The 19,424-nt window shown below is 33.1% G+C and overlaps 1 protein-coding gene across 5 annotated transcripts in view; it reads right to left on the reverse strand.

Moving 5' to 3' along the window:
• CSMD3 (CUB and Sushi multiple domains 3) overlaps positions 1 to 19,424 on the reverse strand; it is a 1,225,248-nt gene that overhangs the window by 701,331 nt on the left and 504,493 nt on the right. For all 5 annotated transcript variants that reach the window (XM_045398613.2, XM_045398612.2, XM_045398610.2 and 2 more), the window contains one exon: positions 18,575 to 18,662. In XM_045398613.2, coding sequence (XP_045254548.2) covers positions 18,575 to 18,662 — 88 coding nt within the window. The remainder of the gene's footprint in view (positions 1 to 18,574; positions 18,663 to 19,424) is intronic.

Consider the following 19,424-nt stretch of genomic DNA (forward strand, 5'->3'; position numbering starts at 1 on the left):
TCATTTTTGTTGGCATGATCATAGGAAAGAAAAGTGGTTAAGATTATAAATTACAAATTAGAACTTGGTTATATAATCTCTTCAAATAAAAATGTAAAATAAAATTAGAGTGAGAACTAATAAATGAAATAATTTAATGCTATATTGTTTAGGTTGGTAAGTTTCCTAATGATTTCCACAACATGCTATTTTGAAGTTCACAGGTAGGCATATTCATACAATACGCCTCTTTAAGCCATAAGGCAAGGTTAACATCTCATTCTTGTGACATTAACTTTAACTGTTCCCATTGGTATATCACTCCCTGTGTTCTCATCCCTATACTATTATTAGACAGCAATAAACTAAACAATGTAATGAGGATAATCCTATTTGTATCTAATTTTTCCAGGCTTATATTATATTAAACTTTGATCTCTTAATAGCGGCAACACATTAATTATATTTTTAAAAGCCCCAGCTGACTGTGGCCTTCAGAACAGCTGTCAGAGAGAAATAAACCAGTTGAAGTAGAGGTTTAAATAGTTAAAGTCAAATCCACCTCAGAGTAGGGAAACATTACAGAGGCATAGATGAACTGAGTTTTGTGATACACAATGTTCTAAATTATCCAAAATGATCAAGTTTATTTTTAAACCTAAAATAAATTATTAAAAGAATATTTAAAATATCTATTTGAACAGAGCATTCTAGTTTACAAAGTACTTTCCTGTATAAAATCCCATTTGATCTACTCCTAATGTTTTTACCAGTTAATGTCATAGAAATTTGCAAGAGTAACCCACAAGGCACTTTGTGAATGATATTTAAAGTGCAAAGACTGATGTACATAGCAAGTACCTCACTGTCTGTGAACTCTTCAATGTTTTATACATTGGAAGGACCAGTTAGATTAAATACTGACTACCTATATTTAATATATATCCCTTGAATCCTATGTGGAGGTGCTGACAAGGAAGAAAAATTATTGCATATGTCAGTAATGTAAATTTAGAATATTAAGTTGATATTGCCATATTAAGCCTATAATATAAAATCAACTTTTCCACATTCAATTTATCAGTATTATAGTCCACTGAGAAAAATTTTGAGTAGAATAAATTAGGTTACCTTTAGATGAGTTCCAGCTGTCACATTCTATGAATCAATTAGCTATTTATTAAAATAAATTTGCCAAAGCAAACATACCTTAAATACTTCATCATAGTTTTTATGTTGTTGTGCCTCTTTAATGAATAAAATGTGAACTTAGAAGGTAGAGGTGTTTTGTTTTTAAATCATTCTCATTTAACATAATGACTATGCTGTAAAGCACTTCCTCTAATCATAAATATTAAACTATCCTGATTTAAACAACTTTGCAATTAATGTCTCTTCTTGCATTAAAAATGCCTTTCCAACACTCTCTTCAATAAATGGTGCTGGGAAAACTGGATATTCATTACAGAGGAATGAAACTAGACCTTTATTTCTCACTGTATAAAAAAAAAAAAAACTCGGCCGGGCGCGGTGGCTCAAGCCTGTAATCCCAGCACTTTGGGAGGCCGAGACAGGCGGATCACGAGGTCAGGAGATCGAGACCATCCTGGCTGACACTGTGAAACCCCGTCTCTACTAAAAACTACAAAAAACTAGCCGGGCGAGGTGGCGGGCGCCTGTAGTCCCAGGTACTCGGGAGGCTGAGGCAGGAGAATGGCGTGAACCCGGGAGGCGGAGCTTGCAGTGAGCTGAGATCCGGCCACTGCACTCCAGCCTGGGTGGCAGAGCGAGACTCCGTCTCAAAAAAAAAAAAAAAAAAAAAAACTCAAAGTGGATTAAAGACTTAAATGTAAAATCCGAAACTATAAAACTACTACTTAAAAAAAAAAAAAAAAAAAAAAAAAAAAAAAAAAACAACAACTTAGGGAAAATGTTCTAGGGAACTTGTCTAGGAAAAGACTGTGTGGTTAAAACTTCAAAATCACAGGAAACAACAAGAAAAATAGACAAATGGGACTACAGTAAACCAGAAAGATTTCACACAGCAAAGGAAACAAGCAACAAAGTAAAAAGACAACTGTTGAATAGGAGAAAATATTTACAAATTACTCCTCTGACAAGGGAGCAGTATTCTGAATTTAAAAGGAAATCAAACAACTCAATAGCAAAAATATAAATAATCCCATAAAAGTGGGCAAAGGGTCTGAATTGACATTTCTTAAAGGAAGACATACAAATGGCAAACACTTATATGAAAAATGTTCAACATCACTAATCATCAGAGAAATGCAAATCAAAACCACAATGAGATATCATCTTACCCCAGTTAGAATGGCTATTAAAGACCTAAAGTAACAAATGCTGGTGAGGATGCAGAGGAAAGGTAACTCTTACACACTGATGGTAGAAACGTAAATTAATACAGTCATTATGGGAGGCAGTATGAAGAGTTCTAAAAAAACTAAAAATAGAACTACCATAAGAACCAGCAATCCCACCACTGGGTAATCATCCACAGGAAAGGAAATCAGTCCTTTGGGATATCTGCATCCCCATGTTTATTGCAACACTATTCACAAAGTTAAGATATAAAATCAATCTAAGTGTCTATCAGCAGATAAATGAACAAATGCAGTGTGTATACACAATGGAATACTATTCAATAATAAAATGAATGAAATCCTATCATATGCAGCAACATGAATGGAACTTCAGATCACAATATTAAGTAAAATAAGCCAGGCACAGAAAGACAAAATATCACATGTATTTATACATATGTGCGAGCTAAAAGTGTTCATCTCATGGACATAGAAAATACAAAGATAGTATTTTTAGTAGAGACAGGGTTTCACCATGTTAGCCAGGATGGTCTCGATCTCCTGACCTTGTGATCCACCCGCCCTGGCCTGCCAAAGTGCTGGGATTACAGGCTACTTGGGAGGCTAAGGCAGGAGAATGGTATGAACCCGGGAGGCAGAGTTTGCAGTGAGCCAAGGTCGCACCACTGCACTCCAGCCTGGGCAACAGAGCGAGACTCCCTCTCAAAAACAAAAACAAAAACAAAAACAAACAAAAAGATAGTTATCAGAGGCTGGGAAGGGTGTGCGATGTGTGTGTGCATGGGAGAGGGTACAAAGAGAGGTTGGTTAATGGATACATCCAGTTAGATAGAAGGAATAAGTTCCAGTATTTGGTAGCATAGTAGGGTGACTATAGTTAACAAGATATTATATATTTGCATTTCAAAATAGCTTTAAAAGAAGATTTAAAATGTTTTCAAGAGAAAGAAATGATAAATATTCAAGGTGATGGCTATCCAAAATATCCTGATTTGATCATTACACATTCTATGCGGGTATCAAAATATCATATGTTCCCCACAAACATGTACAAATATTACATACCAATAAAAAGTATAAAAAGTATTTCTGGGAAAAAAAAACTAAAAATTAGAAATAGTGCTTTACTAAATATGAGGCAAATCTTAGTATCAGTTCTATAAAATCAAATCGTGGGCTAGGAAGTTGAGAGTAACTACAAGATAACCGCTGAGATTTTTTTTTTTTTTTTTCCAGCTACAAAATTCAAGAAGTCTCTAAGAATACAGTGCTAAAATACAAATAGATAGTTGTATAAGATGTTATCAAGTGGTGTATAATGATAAAAATATATCTGTTATTCAGAATTGGGCTGTAGATTCTGATTCTCTTAACTTTAAAAGAAAATTAAGCCCCAAGCATTCTATAATGGTATGAAATACAAAGTATAGTTCAAATTTTTTACCCATTTGTAATATGAGCTGGTTTAAAATGTTACAAATTTTACATCAAAATGTAATACCAGCTCTGCGAAGTATTACAATATACCTTACCATGATTGTTAGAAAAGACATGGTCTTATATTTGCTGTCTTTCCACCATCTGTTCACCATCTCCCCACCAAGTCCTAGGCCAGCTGGAGCCCATAATGCATTAAACAGTGGAAATAGAAATGGAGTGCATCACACTCTGATACTCTGAATCATAGACCAGAGAAGGGTTCTATGTAATGATTTCTGAATAAGTCACAGTGAATGTGTAAACTACTACCTTAAAGTTATTATTTATATTTGAGGAATTAAAATTAGAATGACAAGAAATCTCATTATGTTACATTAAAAATAATTCAACATTGTTTTTATGGTCAAATTAGGACCCAGTAGGTTAGACTTAGAAAGTTCCAAAAGCCTGAGCTAGTGAGGGGGTAAAGACAGTTTTGCCCCAGGAATAGAAAGTTCACAAACTTTCTATTTCTAGGGGGAATCTAAGAAATACCACCAGCATCTAGTTGAGGAGAGCAGGCCCCACAGTTTGCAGACAGGCATACAGAAGTACACTAAAGGTCTGCGAAGATTTGCAACAACCTTTTATGAGTCACTGGGATATGAACTAAGACTGTAAACTCTTGAAAGGAAGAATTATGTCTTATTTGTCCTTTTATCTAGGTTCTAGCCCAATGTCTGCAGTGGGTACACAGTGGGTATTGGCTGAGTACATGAGTGAAGGAAGAACACACTAGGATAAGGCATACCAGTTTAAATGCATTCATGATGCAGAGCCTGAAAAGCTTTGTGGATGTTACACACTGTAATTACAAATAGCATGTTGTTTTCCTGGACTTTTGACAGTGGATGGGGAAGTAGCTGGTTCTTGCAACAAGTCTTAGTAAAATTCAAGATAACAGTACTAGCATCTAATTTTTATGGCATATTTTGCCTTCTATTCCTTACTGGCTAAAATTACAGTTCTCAAAGTATGTTGAGCTTTTTGGGTTGCTGAATGTAACATACAGGTTGCTACAGTATACTTTACATTTTTGAAGGAAACACAGATATCCATTATGAATTGTGCAAACTACTAGCTTGAAGTAATTCACAATTTCAATATTAGACAACTATTAATATATTCTTTTCAATGACATCTTTCGATGATACTGGATTTTCAGTGGTTGCTCTGATGAAAAGCAAGTATCACATCATTTTGCTGTAGAGCATAAAGTTAGGGTGGTAACATCAAATCTGATTCCAAGGTTTGAGAAATTGCACGGCGCACAATGGCAAGTTTTAGAACATAAATTCATAAGTTGTTTAGCCACAACTACTAAACAGAAGCATTAGGTATTTCTTTGGGCCTGGGAGTTTGGGAAAAAAAAAATTACTAAGACACTCAGGACACTGTGATGCAAAAATATTTGGGAACTTCTTGTGCTAAAACATTGCACTTCACTCTGTGAATCTAGACGTACGGTGTGCAAATATTTTCTTCCATTCTGTAGGTTGTCCCTTCATTATTGCTTCCTTTTCTGTGCAAAAGGTTTTTTATTTTGTGTAATCCCTTTTCTGATTCTGTTTTTTTGCCTGCGTTTTTGGGGTCATATAAAAAAAAAAATCATTGCCCAGACCAATGTCATGAAGCTTATTTTCTAGGTTGTTTATAGCAGTTACACAGCTTTGGACCTTATGTTAAATACTTAAATTTATTTTGAATTTATTTTTGGTGTGAGATAAGGGTATAATTTCATTCTTCTGCACATGAATATCCAGTTTTTCTGACACCATTTATTGAAGAAAGAGTTCTTTCTTATGGCGTGTTCTTGGCACATTTGGTGAAAATCAATTGGTTTTAAATGCATGAGTTTTTGCTGGCTTCTCTATTCTGTTCCATTGGCCTCTCCCTGTTTTAATGTCAATACTATGCTGTTTTGGATACTATAATTTTGTAGTATATTCTGAAATCAGATGGTATGATAGTTCCAGCTTTGTTCTTTTGCTAAAAATTGCTTTGGCTATTTGAAATCTATTGTGTTTTCATGTGAATGTTAGGGATTTTATTTTATTTTATTTTATTTTTGTATTTCTGTAGAGAATGCCGTTGGTATTTTGTTTCAGAATGCACCACATCTGTAGGTTGTTATGGTTAGTATAGACATTTTTTTCAACACACATTCTTTCCATCTGTGAGCATGGTATATCTCTTCCTATTTATTTGTAACTTATTCCATTTCTTTCAACAACATTTTATACTTTTCAGTGTAGAAATCATTCACCTTTTTTGTTAAATTCAGATATTTTTCTAAAACAGAAAAGAGGCCATAATAGCTGGATTAGGGTGGGAAATAAGAAGCATGATCCAAAATGAGCTCAATTATGAAATAAAAAAACAGGTTGTATGGGGATTTTTTAAAAGTATCAATTTATTCTAACTGCAAGGGGGAAGTCATTGAAGAATTTTAAGTAGGAAAATGATGTGATTTGATACAATTTTTAAAATATTGCTCTGTTTTTGTGGTGAATGTATTATAGATGGCAATAACAGTAGAAGAGAGATGGTTTAGGATGTTTGGATGGTCCAAGTGAGAGATGATAGTGGCTTGCATTAGGAAGGTATTAATTAAAATGGAGAACATTGGATATTTTTAGAATATGTTTTGGAATAAAATCTCAAGCATGGGTAGAACTTCTTGATGGATTAGATATGGAGAAATGCAACTAAGAGTAGTTACTAGTTTTACAAAGCCTTTTATGAAGAAAATGCTAATATAGCCTGTTGTCACAGACTTCCTCGCTTCTGCTATTTCCACATTTAGTTTAACAGTGACTTTATAGATATTTCCCTTATTTCTTCTACCCTAAGTCTCTTGCCTCTGTCTTATTTTATCTATCTTGCTTACACTCAAAACATTCTCATCACTCAGACATCTCTTCTCCTTGTGTCTCATTCCCTAATTTCCTTCTCTTATTCTCATTTTACTTCTGTACTTATGATCCATGTCATTATATTAAAGAATTAAAATCACCAGGCGCGGTGGCTCACGCCTGTAATCCCAGCACTTTGGGAAGCCGAGGCAGGCGGATCACAAGGTCAGGAGATCGAGACCACGGTGAAACCCCGTCTCTACTAAAAATACAAAAAACTAGCCAGGCGCGGTGGCGGGAGCCTGTAGTCCCAGCTACTCGGGAGGCTGAGACAGGAGACTGGCGGGAACCCGGGAGGCGGAGCTTGCAGTGAGCCGAGATCGCACCACTGCACTCCAGCCTGGGCAACAGAGCAAGACTCCGTCTCAAAAAAAAAAAAAAAAAAAAAAAGAATTAAAATCATATTACTTCTTTCACTTTGTCCAAGTCACAGCATTTACAACATAATAAGGGTATTTTCTTTAGCAAAATTTACATATACATAATAAAGCTGAGGGTCACTCCTATGGAAACTTACAGAATATTAAATAGACAGTTGAAATTTTGCAAGGAAGGGTTTGACTAATTTGATCTTCTGAATCTGTATATAGGTTTTCTTTATCTTTAATTGTGACACTAGAAGGAAGCCTTAGTATTCCTTTTTATTGGAACTTCTTTTTCAAAAACACCCTTGCAATTAAAAATGTGTGGCATTAAATATATTCAATGATCTTGCTTCTGTAGAGTTGAAATTACTACTGGTATACCCAAAATATTCTAACACTACTCAGGCAGAAATATTCTGTCTAGAAATACTTTAATTTGTCGAAATTATTCCCAAAATATACTCACACTACCCAGCCAGAAATAATTGGCTTATCTATAAATATTTGTATTGATCAAAATTATTTCCTAAATACATCAATATATTTCTAAATATGTACATTTAAACATTACTTCAATAAAATATTACCATAATTTAAATTATCTGTGGCCTCAATTGCTACTTTTTATTTTTAATGTTTTTCACATTAACATTGCAATTACAGCTTGTTTTCTCCCTCCAGCAATGAGGAGACCATGACGGTAAAGTAGACAATCAAGAGTGTAGAAAATGTGATAAGGTGTGCACAGGGTATTAGGCTTTGTTATTCATGTTATTTTCTTTTAAGTTTGCCTACCCAACTTGAGTATTTTTATAAGCCATATATTTTAAATGTCCTATCAGTTTAGATAACATAGTTCGAGGAGATTTCAAAGATTTAGTCTCACTATTTCTTCTATATATTTATGTAACTTGAAACATATTTCTTTTTTACAAGAGCTAGTTTTTATATGGTAACAATGTACTGAGCAGTTTGAGTCACAAGCAACAAAAGAACAGTTACACTTTACACTGTTATTACTCTTTGTTTTTGTTTTTGGACCTAGGTAATATGTCTTTTTTTTTTTTTTTTTTTTTTTTTTTTGAGACAGAGTCTCTCTCTGTCGCCTGGTTTGAAGTGCAGTGGCACAATCTTGGCTCACTGCAACCTCTGCCTCCTGGGCTCAGGCGATTCTCCTGCCTCAGCCTCCCAAGTGGCTGGGATTACAGGTGCCCACCACCACTCCTGGCTAATTTTTGTATTTTTAGTAGAGACAGGGTTTCGCCATGTTGGCCAGTCTGGTCTTGAACTCCTGACCTCAGGTGATCCACCAGCCTCAGTCCCCCACAGTACTAGGATTACAAGCATGAGTCACCATCCCCGGCAGGTAATATGTCTTTTAAGGTGTCATCCCAAAGAGGCCAGAAACATCTTTTCATACAGACAATAGTAGGATAAGTAGTAATTGTAAAGAGCAATGCAATTACTACTTATCTTACTGCTACTGTCTCTGTAGTCTGTATAACACAAGAAGATGATGACAGTGCAAGTTTACTCAAATTCAATGCAACAAGTGATTCTTAAGCATTCAAACATTTTTTGGAGATTGATGATTAAAAAAAGACAGTATCTGCATTCAAAAAATAAAATAAATACTGAGCAGAAAGATAAGAGAAGCACACAAATGAATTTTATTCAAGTCAAATGAGTTGCAAAACTTGATCATATGAATTGGTTTATTCTTGCCATACCCAACTAAAACAGTCGAGAAGTCGGGGGGAAAGCACTCAGAATATATAACATTGCTCTAGAAGTGTAATTCTCTGCAAGTCAGGCTGCTGAAACTGCCTGTTGTAACCTGAGACCGGTTTTATCTATAAGTGCTGAAATAAGTTGCTGCAACATTAGGACTAATTTTGCCAACCACCATCACTCACCAGTGGGAGCTTGCCAGCTCCCCAGAACTTTGTTAGTGCCCATGAACTTTCTCAAAGTACAATATGTAACATTTCTCCTTTAATGAAACCTGTAACTTTCTCTTTATTCTTCCAACATATCAAAGACCACCTGGTCTGATTGTATACCCTGAATTGTGATTCTTTCTTCTCAAATAAAATGTTACATTTAGAGATTTATCTCTACATTTTTATTTTGACTTTAACAGAGCCAAGAGAGCATTGATAAAAGGAAACTCATTTGAAGAATAGATAGGTTTCTTATAGGTAAAGATTGGCAGAATCTTATTTTAGGAAGCAAGAGTAGCGTGTGCAATATTACAGAGTTGATTAAGAATAGAGGCATTTGGAAGGACAATTTGCATTAATCAACTAGTAAGTTAGAGGAAATGGTAGTTTTTACTTTGACATTGATTTTTTAAAATCCACACCACACAACTGAAACGATATATTTTTCAGTAAGAGGCCAGTGTGGCATTCTGTAATGCAATACGACAAAAGTGGAAAGATAATGACAGAAAGTTAGGTTTCCACTACATTGAGGAAGAACTTAAATGCTAGAATGCAAATATATAAGCAAGGGGGAAAAAGGATCAAACTACAAGCCATACTCCCTGGGTACAAGGCTTGTCTTTATTACTGCTAAGTATAGAAATTTCCGGTATGTGAGTTTACTCATTAGTAAAATAGAAATATTGAAACCTACAGTGTGTTAATACATAAAAAAAAAATTGTGTGAAAGTGCTTTTGAGTTAAAATATGATATATGTATGTGTATGATAATTGATATTCTATCACCTCTTAATTCAATGGGTATGGGAAAAACAAGTTTTTGATCAAGGAGTATTATTGCAATATTTAAAAGTAAGGAATCCTTTACTGAAAGTCAAGTGTAATACTTCTTGTAATAGAATAAATAGAAGACAATTGCTTTTGTGCAATTGGGAAGTTTTAAGTGAGTAAAGTAAAAGAGAGGGAACTGAAGATTACTAATGAATGAGACAGAAGTGGTATCAGTGTTGGAATGGATGTTGGAAAACAATGGAGACTTTTAAATCTTCGTTCATTGGGAAAACCACAGTAAAATAACACAGAGAAGGGAAAGACAGGTAATCTAGCATTTATTTGCCCCTCTTTGTTCTGGGTACTTCACTAGGCAAGTCCATGAGTGTGAGATAATCTAGTCCTTCACTGTGGCATTTCAGTTTGGTGCTACCCTTTCCATTTTTATTCAAAAGAAAAGGTAACTTTGTGTAGAATAAATAACTTCCCCAAGTCAAGTAAAAAGAGCAACAGGACTTAAAATTAAGTTCATCTGATTCCAAATCCCAGGCTTTTACAAATGTAGTGACATACCTGTTTTGTAAAAAATACTAATTCAATTGTTATAAAAAGTTGAGAATAAATATTCAACTCTCAGAAGAATAAAAATGATAAAGACCTGAGGGAAACATGGAAAGTCATGATTACAAACCCTTCAGAGGAGATCAGATTCTTGAAGGAGGTGATATAGAAGAAGTGAGTTTTGAAGTTGTAACTCTGAAAAATTTTTATTTTAGTAAGTGAGAAGATAAAGTAGATTCAACAAAAGAGTGAAAAATGGGTAGTCAATGGCTACACTCAAGGAGAGCAAGCTATTTCTCGTACATTCAAGAGAGCTTATAATAATTACAAATGCTGTAGCAGTACGGTAAAGAAAGAACTGCCACAGATGTAGGCCATTCTTTAGGAAAGTTTACTTGTGAAGTGGGGAGAGACAGAAAACCTTTGGAAGCTTCTATATATTAATGGTCTATTTGTAATTACCAAAATAAGATTTATAAATTAATATACTAGCATATCTAGAAAGTTCATGTTAGAAGAATGAGTGAAAATGACTTTATATTCAAAAGTATGGTTGATTTACATTATGATAATAAATTTTTCCTGAATATACATTATACAGTAGTGTTTTAATAGTACCAAATGAGTGGCATGTTCCCTGCTGTTTCACTACTGAGATATACCAGCATTTTAATAATCCAGATACGAATCCAAAATTCGGAGTCCTAATTGTTATTTGCTCTCAAGAGAAGCCCAAATTTATGTTCATATCTAGTGTGACATAAGAGATTTCAATATATCTTTTAAAATCTTCAAAACTCTCCTTTTTTCTATATCTTCCTATTCAGTCAGAAAAAGCATCAATTAAGGCATTTCCCACAGAAAGTAAGTCTATGAATATAAGGATTCCACAAGCCGAGCTTTCCCAAAAAGTTGGTTATAATTTTAAGGGTATTTAAATTTTTAATTTATTTTTCAGCATAGAAAATGCTTCCAACTTTATATCTTTTTGGCACCATTTCTCCCTTTAAAAACTTGTTATATTCTATAGGTATTTCAAATTAGAAACAAAGCTTTTACGATTTCAAAACACAGCTGCTGGGACTATCACCTTGGAGAGTAGAGCACAAATGGTAACCAAAATATAACAAGTAAGACACCTTACTTCTCCAAGGATTTTCTTATGGATTTCCTCGGTGATTACAAAAATATTGATTACGTGCAAACAAAACTGTTTCTGTTTTGTCAACTGCTATCTACGATGAATTTGAAGTCCTGCTACAAAGTCATGTGATTAGAAAATTAACGGAAAATTCTAAACTGCAGTTTTGCTGTTTTAAACAACTCAATTAATTACATGCATTGAGCTCTCTTCATCACACATACAGAAACGTGAATACTCATATCTGATTACAAGGATCCTATACTTAGAAAAGTTTCTAAAAGACAAGAAAAAAAAATCTGGGTACTATAATGAAGGAAAACATGATGCTAAGAAATTAAGAACCAGATAGTAACTGATTGGAAAAATAAGAAAAGCTTTATAAAAGAGGACTTTGAGTGAGCACTTGAAGAATGTGTAAGATAGCACAGGCAAAAAAATGCTAAGATATAACATTCTAGGAGGAAGAAACAACAGAACTAAGTAGTCATGGAAAATCAGATACATTTGAAGCCAACTATGTGGGACAATTTGTCACCACACAAAATATGAAGGGAAGATTGGGGATATTTTGAAGCATTTTGAATGCCAACACTGAGTATTTTTTGCATAAGTAGGCGACAGGAAAGCTCTGCTGGTGTTAAAGTTGGAAAAACACATTATTGTAGATGTTATAGATGGAAACTGTGGATGAGAAGGAGAAAAATCGGCAGCTTGTAAAACTGACATCACAATTTTCTAAAAATGTGTAAATAAATGATTATCTAAGATAATACCCATGCAAATGCAGATGAGAGAACTACTCTTATCTCTTCTGCATCTCTTCATAATTGAAATATCTTTTTTATCCCTAAAGTTTTCATTCAGAGATTACTGCAATGCTAGGAAAATCATGAAACAGTAAATATCTGAGGTTGTAACATGCATTCTAGAGAAAGATTTTAGTAATATATTATCATTAAAATAACATATGTATATGTGCATACATATTATTTAGTTAAAAATGTAATATGAAATCACATGTATGTCTTTATTTTAAATTTTAATAGACTTCATTTCCTAGAGAATTTTCAGGTTTATAAAATAATCACAGAGAGTACAGAGGGTTCCCAAACACAACCCCTCTCTCCCCAACATAACACAGTTTCTCCTGTTATTAATATTACTTTACTAGCATGGTACATTTCTTTTTCAATGAATGAATTAATATTAAAATATTTAATTAATTAAAGTTTATAGTTTACATTAGGGTTCACTCTTTGTGTTCTATGGGTTTTGACAAATACATAGTGTCATTATTCACTATTACAGTATTAGACAGAATAGATTCACTGCCTTTATATGTCCCCGGTGCACCCTCTATTCATCCCTCACTTCATCCCCCTGAACTCCTGACAACCAGTGAATTTTTTTTTTTTTTTTTAACTGTCTCTGTAGTTTTGTCTTTTCCAGAATGTCTTATAGTTGAAATTTTACCTAGGAGCATAATTGTTGGTAAACCCATGTTTGGTTAAAAAAACAAACAAAAACAAAAAACAACTGTCACCAGCTGGTGTGAGTGTAAATTAGTTCATCCACTGTGGAAAGCAGTTTTGCAATTTCTCAAAGAACTTAGAACTACCATTCAACCCAGCAATACCATTATTGGGTATATACCCAAAGGAAAATAAATCATTCTACCATAAAGACACATGCGCAGGTATGTTCACTGCAGCACTATTCACAATAGCAAAGACATGGAATCAACCAAAATGTTCATTAGTGATAGACTGGATAAAGAAAATATGTTACATATATACCATGAAATACTATGCAGCCAAAAAAACAATGAGTTCACGTCCTTTGCAGCAATATGGATGAAGCTGGAGGCGATGATCCTAAGCAAACTAACAGGAATAGAAAACCAAATTCGAAGTGTTCTCACTTACAAGTGGGGACTAAACATTGAGTACACATGGATAGAAAGAAGGCAACAACAGACACTGGGGCCTACTTGAGGTTGGAGGGTGAGAGAAGGGTGAGAATCAAAAAACTACTTACTGGACATTATGCATATTACCTGGGTGACAAAATATAATCTGTACACTTTAAATCCCTGTGACATACAATCTACCTGTATAACAACTTGTATGTATACCCCTGAAACTAAAAGTTTAAAAATAATAAATTAAATTAAATTAAATTAAAAAGCTGTCAGAATGTCTTCCAAAGTGGCTCTATTATTTTGTATTCCCACCAGCAGTACATGAGCATTCCTGTTCTTTCACTTTCTCGGCAGCATTTGTGTTGTCAGTGCTTTAGACTTTAGCTATTTTAATAGCTATGTAATCGTTTCTGGTTGTCATATTAATTTGAAGTTCCCTAATTACATATGATAATGAGCTTTGTTTATATGTCTATTTGCCATCTCATAGATCTTCTTTGGTGAGAATTCTGTTTTGATGTTTTGCCTATTGTGTAACTGAGTTGTTTGTTTTCTTATTGTTAAATTGTAAGCAATTTTTCCATATTTAACACACGGAATATATTTTCATTAGATATATAATTTGCACATTTTTTTCCAATCTGTGGCATGTTCTTTCTTTGTCTTCACAGTGCTTTTTACAGAGCAGATGTTTTAATTTTAATGAAGTATGACTTATCTTTTTTTTATTGATTATACTTTTGATGTTTTATGAACGAACTGAAATTTCACTTGGATAGGGGTACCAGGAGAACTTGCCATGAGTTCTTTTGAATTTTCAGGGGCAGAGACTGGTAATTCTATCCAAAAACCAGTGTGGCTTTCATAAATGGAGGCAGTAATTCACTGAGTAATCACAATCTAATGTTCCTTTGAGATGATAAGGGCCCAAGAAAGGATGTAACTGTTAATTTAAGCCCTGACTAAAAGTACCTTACTTCGTAACAAATTGATTTATCTTTTGTCTGTTATTTTTATTCCTTTACAAGCTTTCCATGTTTTATTCTTTGGGGTGGTTTCCATATCTTATATGAGAATAACTTTTGTATTACATTTTTGAAATACATACAAAGTTCTTTTTCCCCCTTTGAAACCGATGAGTCTACAAATACTTCCACTTCTGCTTCTGAAACCGACCTTGACCTGAAACTGATCCACTCTCCTTTTAAAAGTCCCCCAATTTATACCTCTACTTGAAGATTTCTTTGCTCCCGATCCATGTTTCTAATCTGTATGCCTGAAAGAATTATTAGCACATTCCCAAATGCACTGAGCTTTATCATACTTTTGCACAATCCTTTTTATGTTTGTACCTAGGAAGCTCAGTAATACTAGGTAGAAATTAAAAAACCAAGCAGATTCATTATCATCAATCTCAAAAGGGCACTCAAACTTACTTAGCAAGGCAACATTTCTACATCAAGCTTGCTTTCCCACTCTTGGTAAAAAACATTTTTCATTTTTCCCTCAGTCTTAATTTTTCTCTCCCATCCATCCTCATCTCCTTATACACACATTTTCATTTGATGGCCTTACTAGACTCAGCATTACTAATGTAAAAGTATTAAACATGAGCTTTCTCACCTTCCCATCACAAAATATGTAGGCCTAGCAATATCTCTTCTCCACTTCTCTATCTTCCTTTCTATTAGATTGAAAATAATTCCACACTACCTGTCCTTGGGATCCCATTTATTTTCTCCTACAAAATTATGTTTCTGTACCTCTACCCTCTCTTTCAATGCCACCAATAGATTTCTCTCTATAGAATTATTTACATCAACTAATAAACATGCTTTGGTCTCTTTATTCTCTAAAAATAAAGTCTCTTGATTTCCTAATGACTACATAAATGCCCCATTATTTCCCTGGTTTATATAACTTGATGTCAACAAGCTGTAAACTATCTGAACTGTCTTTATTCACTCTTCAGCATTTTAAAGTTGATTTTCAACCTCTGTCATTCCACTGAAATCACTCCTGTCAACAACCTTCATGTTGTCAAATTCAAAAGATAGTCTTCTGTCCTCCATGCTCAATTTTTCAATAGTCCCTGTTTGCCCTTTAAAATACTTCTTTTACTTCAGTTACGCTTTTAGGTATTGTCATATTCCTCTGGTCTCTCATGAGCAGGATTTGGCAGCTCTTTGTATTCTATCAGTTTGCCAAATAGATATTTGAGATGACATTACAAGTTCTCTTGTCTTTCTACTTATTTAAAGTGATGTTATCTACACATAATTTTTTTAAAAAAATGATGTTTAACATTTTTTATAATATGTATATGCCTATAGTTCCCTGATATCTCTGAATTTCAATTATGTTCAACTAATCACTTAACATATCTGCCTAGAAATCTCTAAATCTTCTAAAATGTACAACTTCAAAACTGAACTCTCAATTTTTCCCCAGAAATCTCTGAATGTTCACACTTTATTAAACATTATAATTTATTCCATCCTCACGTTGTTCAAACCCTGAAAATTGAGCCTAATCCTTAATTATTTCATTTTTCTTACTCTCCACATCAAATTTTCATGGGATATTAAAGCTTTCATCTTCAAAAGATATCTTGAATCTGTCTCGTTCCCTGCCAACCGCCATAGTCCAAGTCTCCACTGTCTTTCACCTAGGCTACTGAAGAAGGCTAACTAACATTTAGGTTTTCTTCAATCCCTGAGCTAAAATAGAAAGCCTGATCTACTGAACATGTAAATTGGATCAGGTCACTTACAAATCTTTACAACTTCCCTTCACAGGCAGGTGAGCTAAACGAGTAAGGAAGCCTATGTGTACACATGGCAAGCCAGGGAGATCTTGCCCAGCCTAGAGAGAGAAGTTGTTAATTGGTTCTGAGCAGATGTTACTCTAAAAAGTATGCAGGTTTAAGTTGCCAAATATAATAAGAGAATACCGAAATGTGTGTGTGTGTGTTTGTATAATTTTCTGAGTTTTAAATGTTGCCTCCATTAAAAAAAAAACACTATGTATTTAAAACAAAGCATATCTTCAGTCCATATTAGGCTGAATGGCTGCCGATTTACTTTCTTTGCCGCAAATATTTGGTTTCTCTTTATTTCCTTTACTTAATTCTATGCTTTTCTCCTATTTACGCTCTATAATTGAGTTTCACTGAACTCTATTTTGTGAAACTGGTCATCAAGCACTTTCTTTTCGGGCTATTCCTTCCCTGCTGGTGGGACACATATACTCTTCCAATATCCATGGGAGTAGGACCTTCTTAAATTATGTGGGTACACACCTTGAGACATCTTTATTCTCTGTCATAGAATCTTACTATTTTCTTTTTGACTTCTGAGTAGTTTTCTAAATTTGTGATTACATCTGAATGGCTTGAAATCTATTGCACTTGAAGGTAATTTAGCTCATTATATTACTATCACATTTTATTATTTTTAAGTTGATTTCTAGTAAATCATTAATCTAATTTGCAAGTCATTGGACCAAGTAAATATTAATGTCATCAGTAATATTGTACATGCTATTTTGTAATAGCAGGTTTTATTAATAGAGTACTTATTTTGTCAAAAGCTCTGTGATTACTATGAGGCATAAGTTATCTCATGTGATCTTCTCCTCAACCAAATAAGATACACATTATCATTCTCAATTTTAGAACTGAGGAAACTAACTCTTGCAGAAGACAAGATAATTTATTTCAGGGATATAATCTGAATGAAATTTGTTTGACTTTAAAGCATAATACATTATAATATAGTGATTAAAACGTCAGGTTTTGGAGTCTGCAAGTAAAGAGTTCAGATCCCAGTTCCATCAAATTATTAGCCAGATAAACAAACTTCAGTTTTCTCATTTAAAATATAGAGATAAAATAGTAAGTGCTTATAAGATTTTATAAGAAATAAAAAATACTTGGGAAAAAGAAATATTTAATTGTTTATCACTTTGTGGTCTATAAGATATAATCATTAGTCATTAAGACTCAAAGATTTAGTTGATTTTAATAAAGTTAGTAAAATAGGTCAAAGTCTGACCAGTCCCCAAATCTTTTGAATTTCTCTTTAGTGTGTTTCTTCAAATACTATTATCTGTATTAAGTTTTGAGAGTGGTTAAAGTTACGTAAACATTTTAGAAAATTACAATTGTGTTTGTGTGGAAACTGTATTATTGTTTTCCACTCCAAGTATAGCAAAATGTAACTTTAAGTTATTCTGAAAGATCCATGGGGAAAATTTATTATAGGTCTATATTCTAAGAACTATTTTTTTTTCTTCATAGGGATATTCTTTAGAGTATCATTTGTGCTTTATACAAATAATATGAATAAGTAAAAATAAAAAATATGTGGTACCTGTAACTATAAACATTAGCATCAATAATTGAAAAATAAAAATTTCCAATTTTCAATAAAATTGAAAAAATAGGTATTTGTGAGTTTTCGTGAGATTATTATTTAACGTTTTGATAGGCTTTTTGTAATCTTTTATTTGTAAAATATAGAGGACTAAGAAAAATTCAAGTTTATTAAAAAGCATTATTTGATAGTTATGTAAATTAATGGCTGCCACAGTATATTACATAAATTCTCTAGGTTGTCTGTTTACTTAATTTTAAATTAATAAAATTAATACTAATTTATGATGGACATCAAACTTCTACTCCAGTTAGAATTACACAATACAAATAAGGTGTTTATAGAACATCTGCTGGAAGGTTTTACAGGCATTGCCTCATTTGAAACTCACTATTATATGTGGTAAATATGATTTACATGTTGCAGAAGAAGAAACTCAGGCAAACAGGATAGAACAACTTACCCAATATCAGACAACTAATAAGTAGCAAAATTGGAACTCAAAGTTATGTCTTTAAAATCTAAATCCCATGATTTTTCACTTACTACATGATGAGAAATTAATCATTTAAACTAAAAAAAGTGTTCTAATAGAGTTAATGTATTACTTAACTAATCCCTTTAAAATAATTAAATATTATTAATAATAATACATTGATAAAATGCAGTTTGATGACGCCAAGACTTCATCTTTATATTATTAGCTACTTTAAACATTTAAATTAAAATAAACCTTGACAAGATAAATAATGAAGTCAATATTTTAAAATATTACCTAAAATCTGATCCGATTCTCTTCCCATTTTCTGGTTCTCCTGGATCTGGGCATAAATTGGAAGCTGTTTTAATACCTCCCTCATTTACTGCAACAGCAGGGGAAAAAAGAAAAAAGAAACAAAATATATGTGATTAGAAAGTTGATGATATTAATTTTAAAATATACATAAAATGCATTCTTATATTTTGTCACTATAATCACTGTCATTTAAGTATTTGTTCAACTACAATTTTATAAACCAATAAAGTAGGCTAAATCATTTTATGAACTAATAAGAAAATAAATTTGCTGTTCATATTCAATAACTTGTACTAGTCTGCATATTAACACATTAATATTTATCACTTTTTTTTTTAGTTTCCATCAAATTGGAAAATCTCTGGAAACACATTCTCAGGGTATCAGTGTTCAGAGCTTTCATTAATCATTGGCAACAAAGAAGTCAACCACCAGTTATGATAGTGTTATTTGGATGCTTATTATTTCTGAAGGTGTAATAAAAAATATGTATGAAAAAAGTTCAGAGTTCTAACACTTCTTATTTGGTATACGATAAAGCAATTTGATGTGCCAGCATTAAAATACAACAGTGGTGCAAATTACTAGGTACTCCTTTAAATTATTACATAATGGTGTAAACCAAAACAATAGCTTTACCCTCAAGCAACTTCCATGAATACGATTTATTTAGCTTTTTTACACATTTCAGCAGTTTCTTCAAAACAGAAAGTCAAAGATGTATTACTATTTTCAGTGAATGTTACCACATTGGATAACTAAATCCCCAAGTTAGATTTTTATTATTCAATCAGATAGTAATGAAATTTTGAGTGATAGTGTTTAATAA

The sequence above is a fragment of the Macaca fascicularis genome, chromosome 8 (assembly GCF_037993035.2).
Source record: "Macaca fascicularis isolate 582-1 chromosome 8, T2T-MFA8v1.1".
Taxonomy (NCBI): Eukaryota; Metazoa; Chordata; class Mammalia; order Primates; family Cercopithecidae; genus Macaca; species Macaca fascicularis.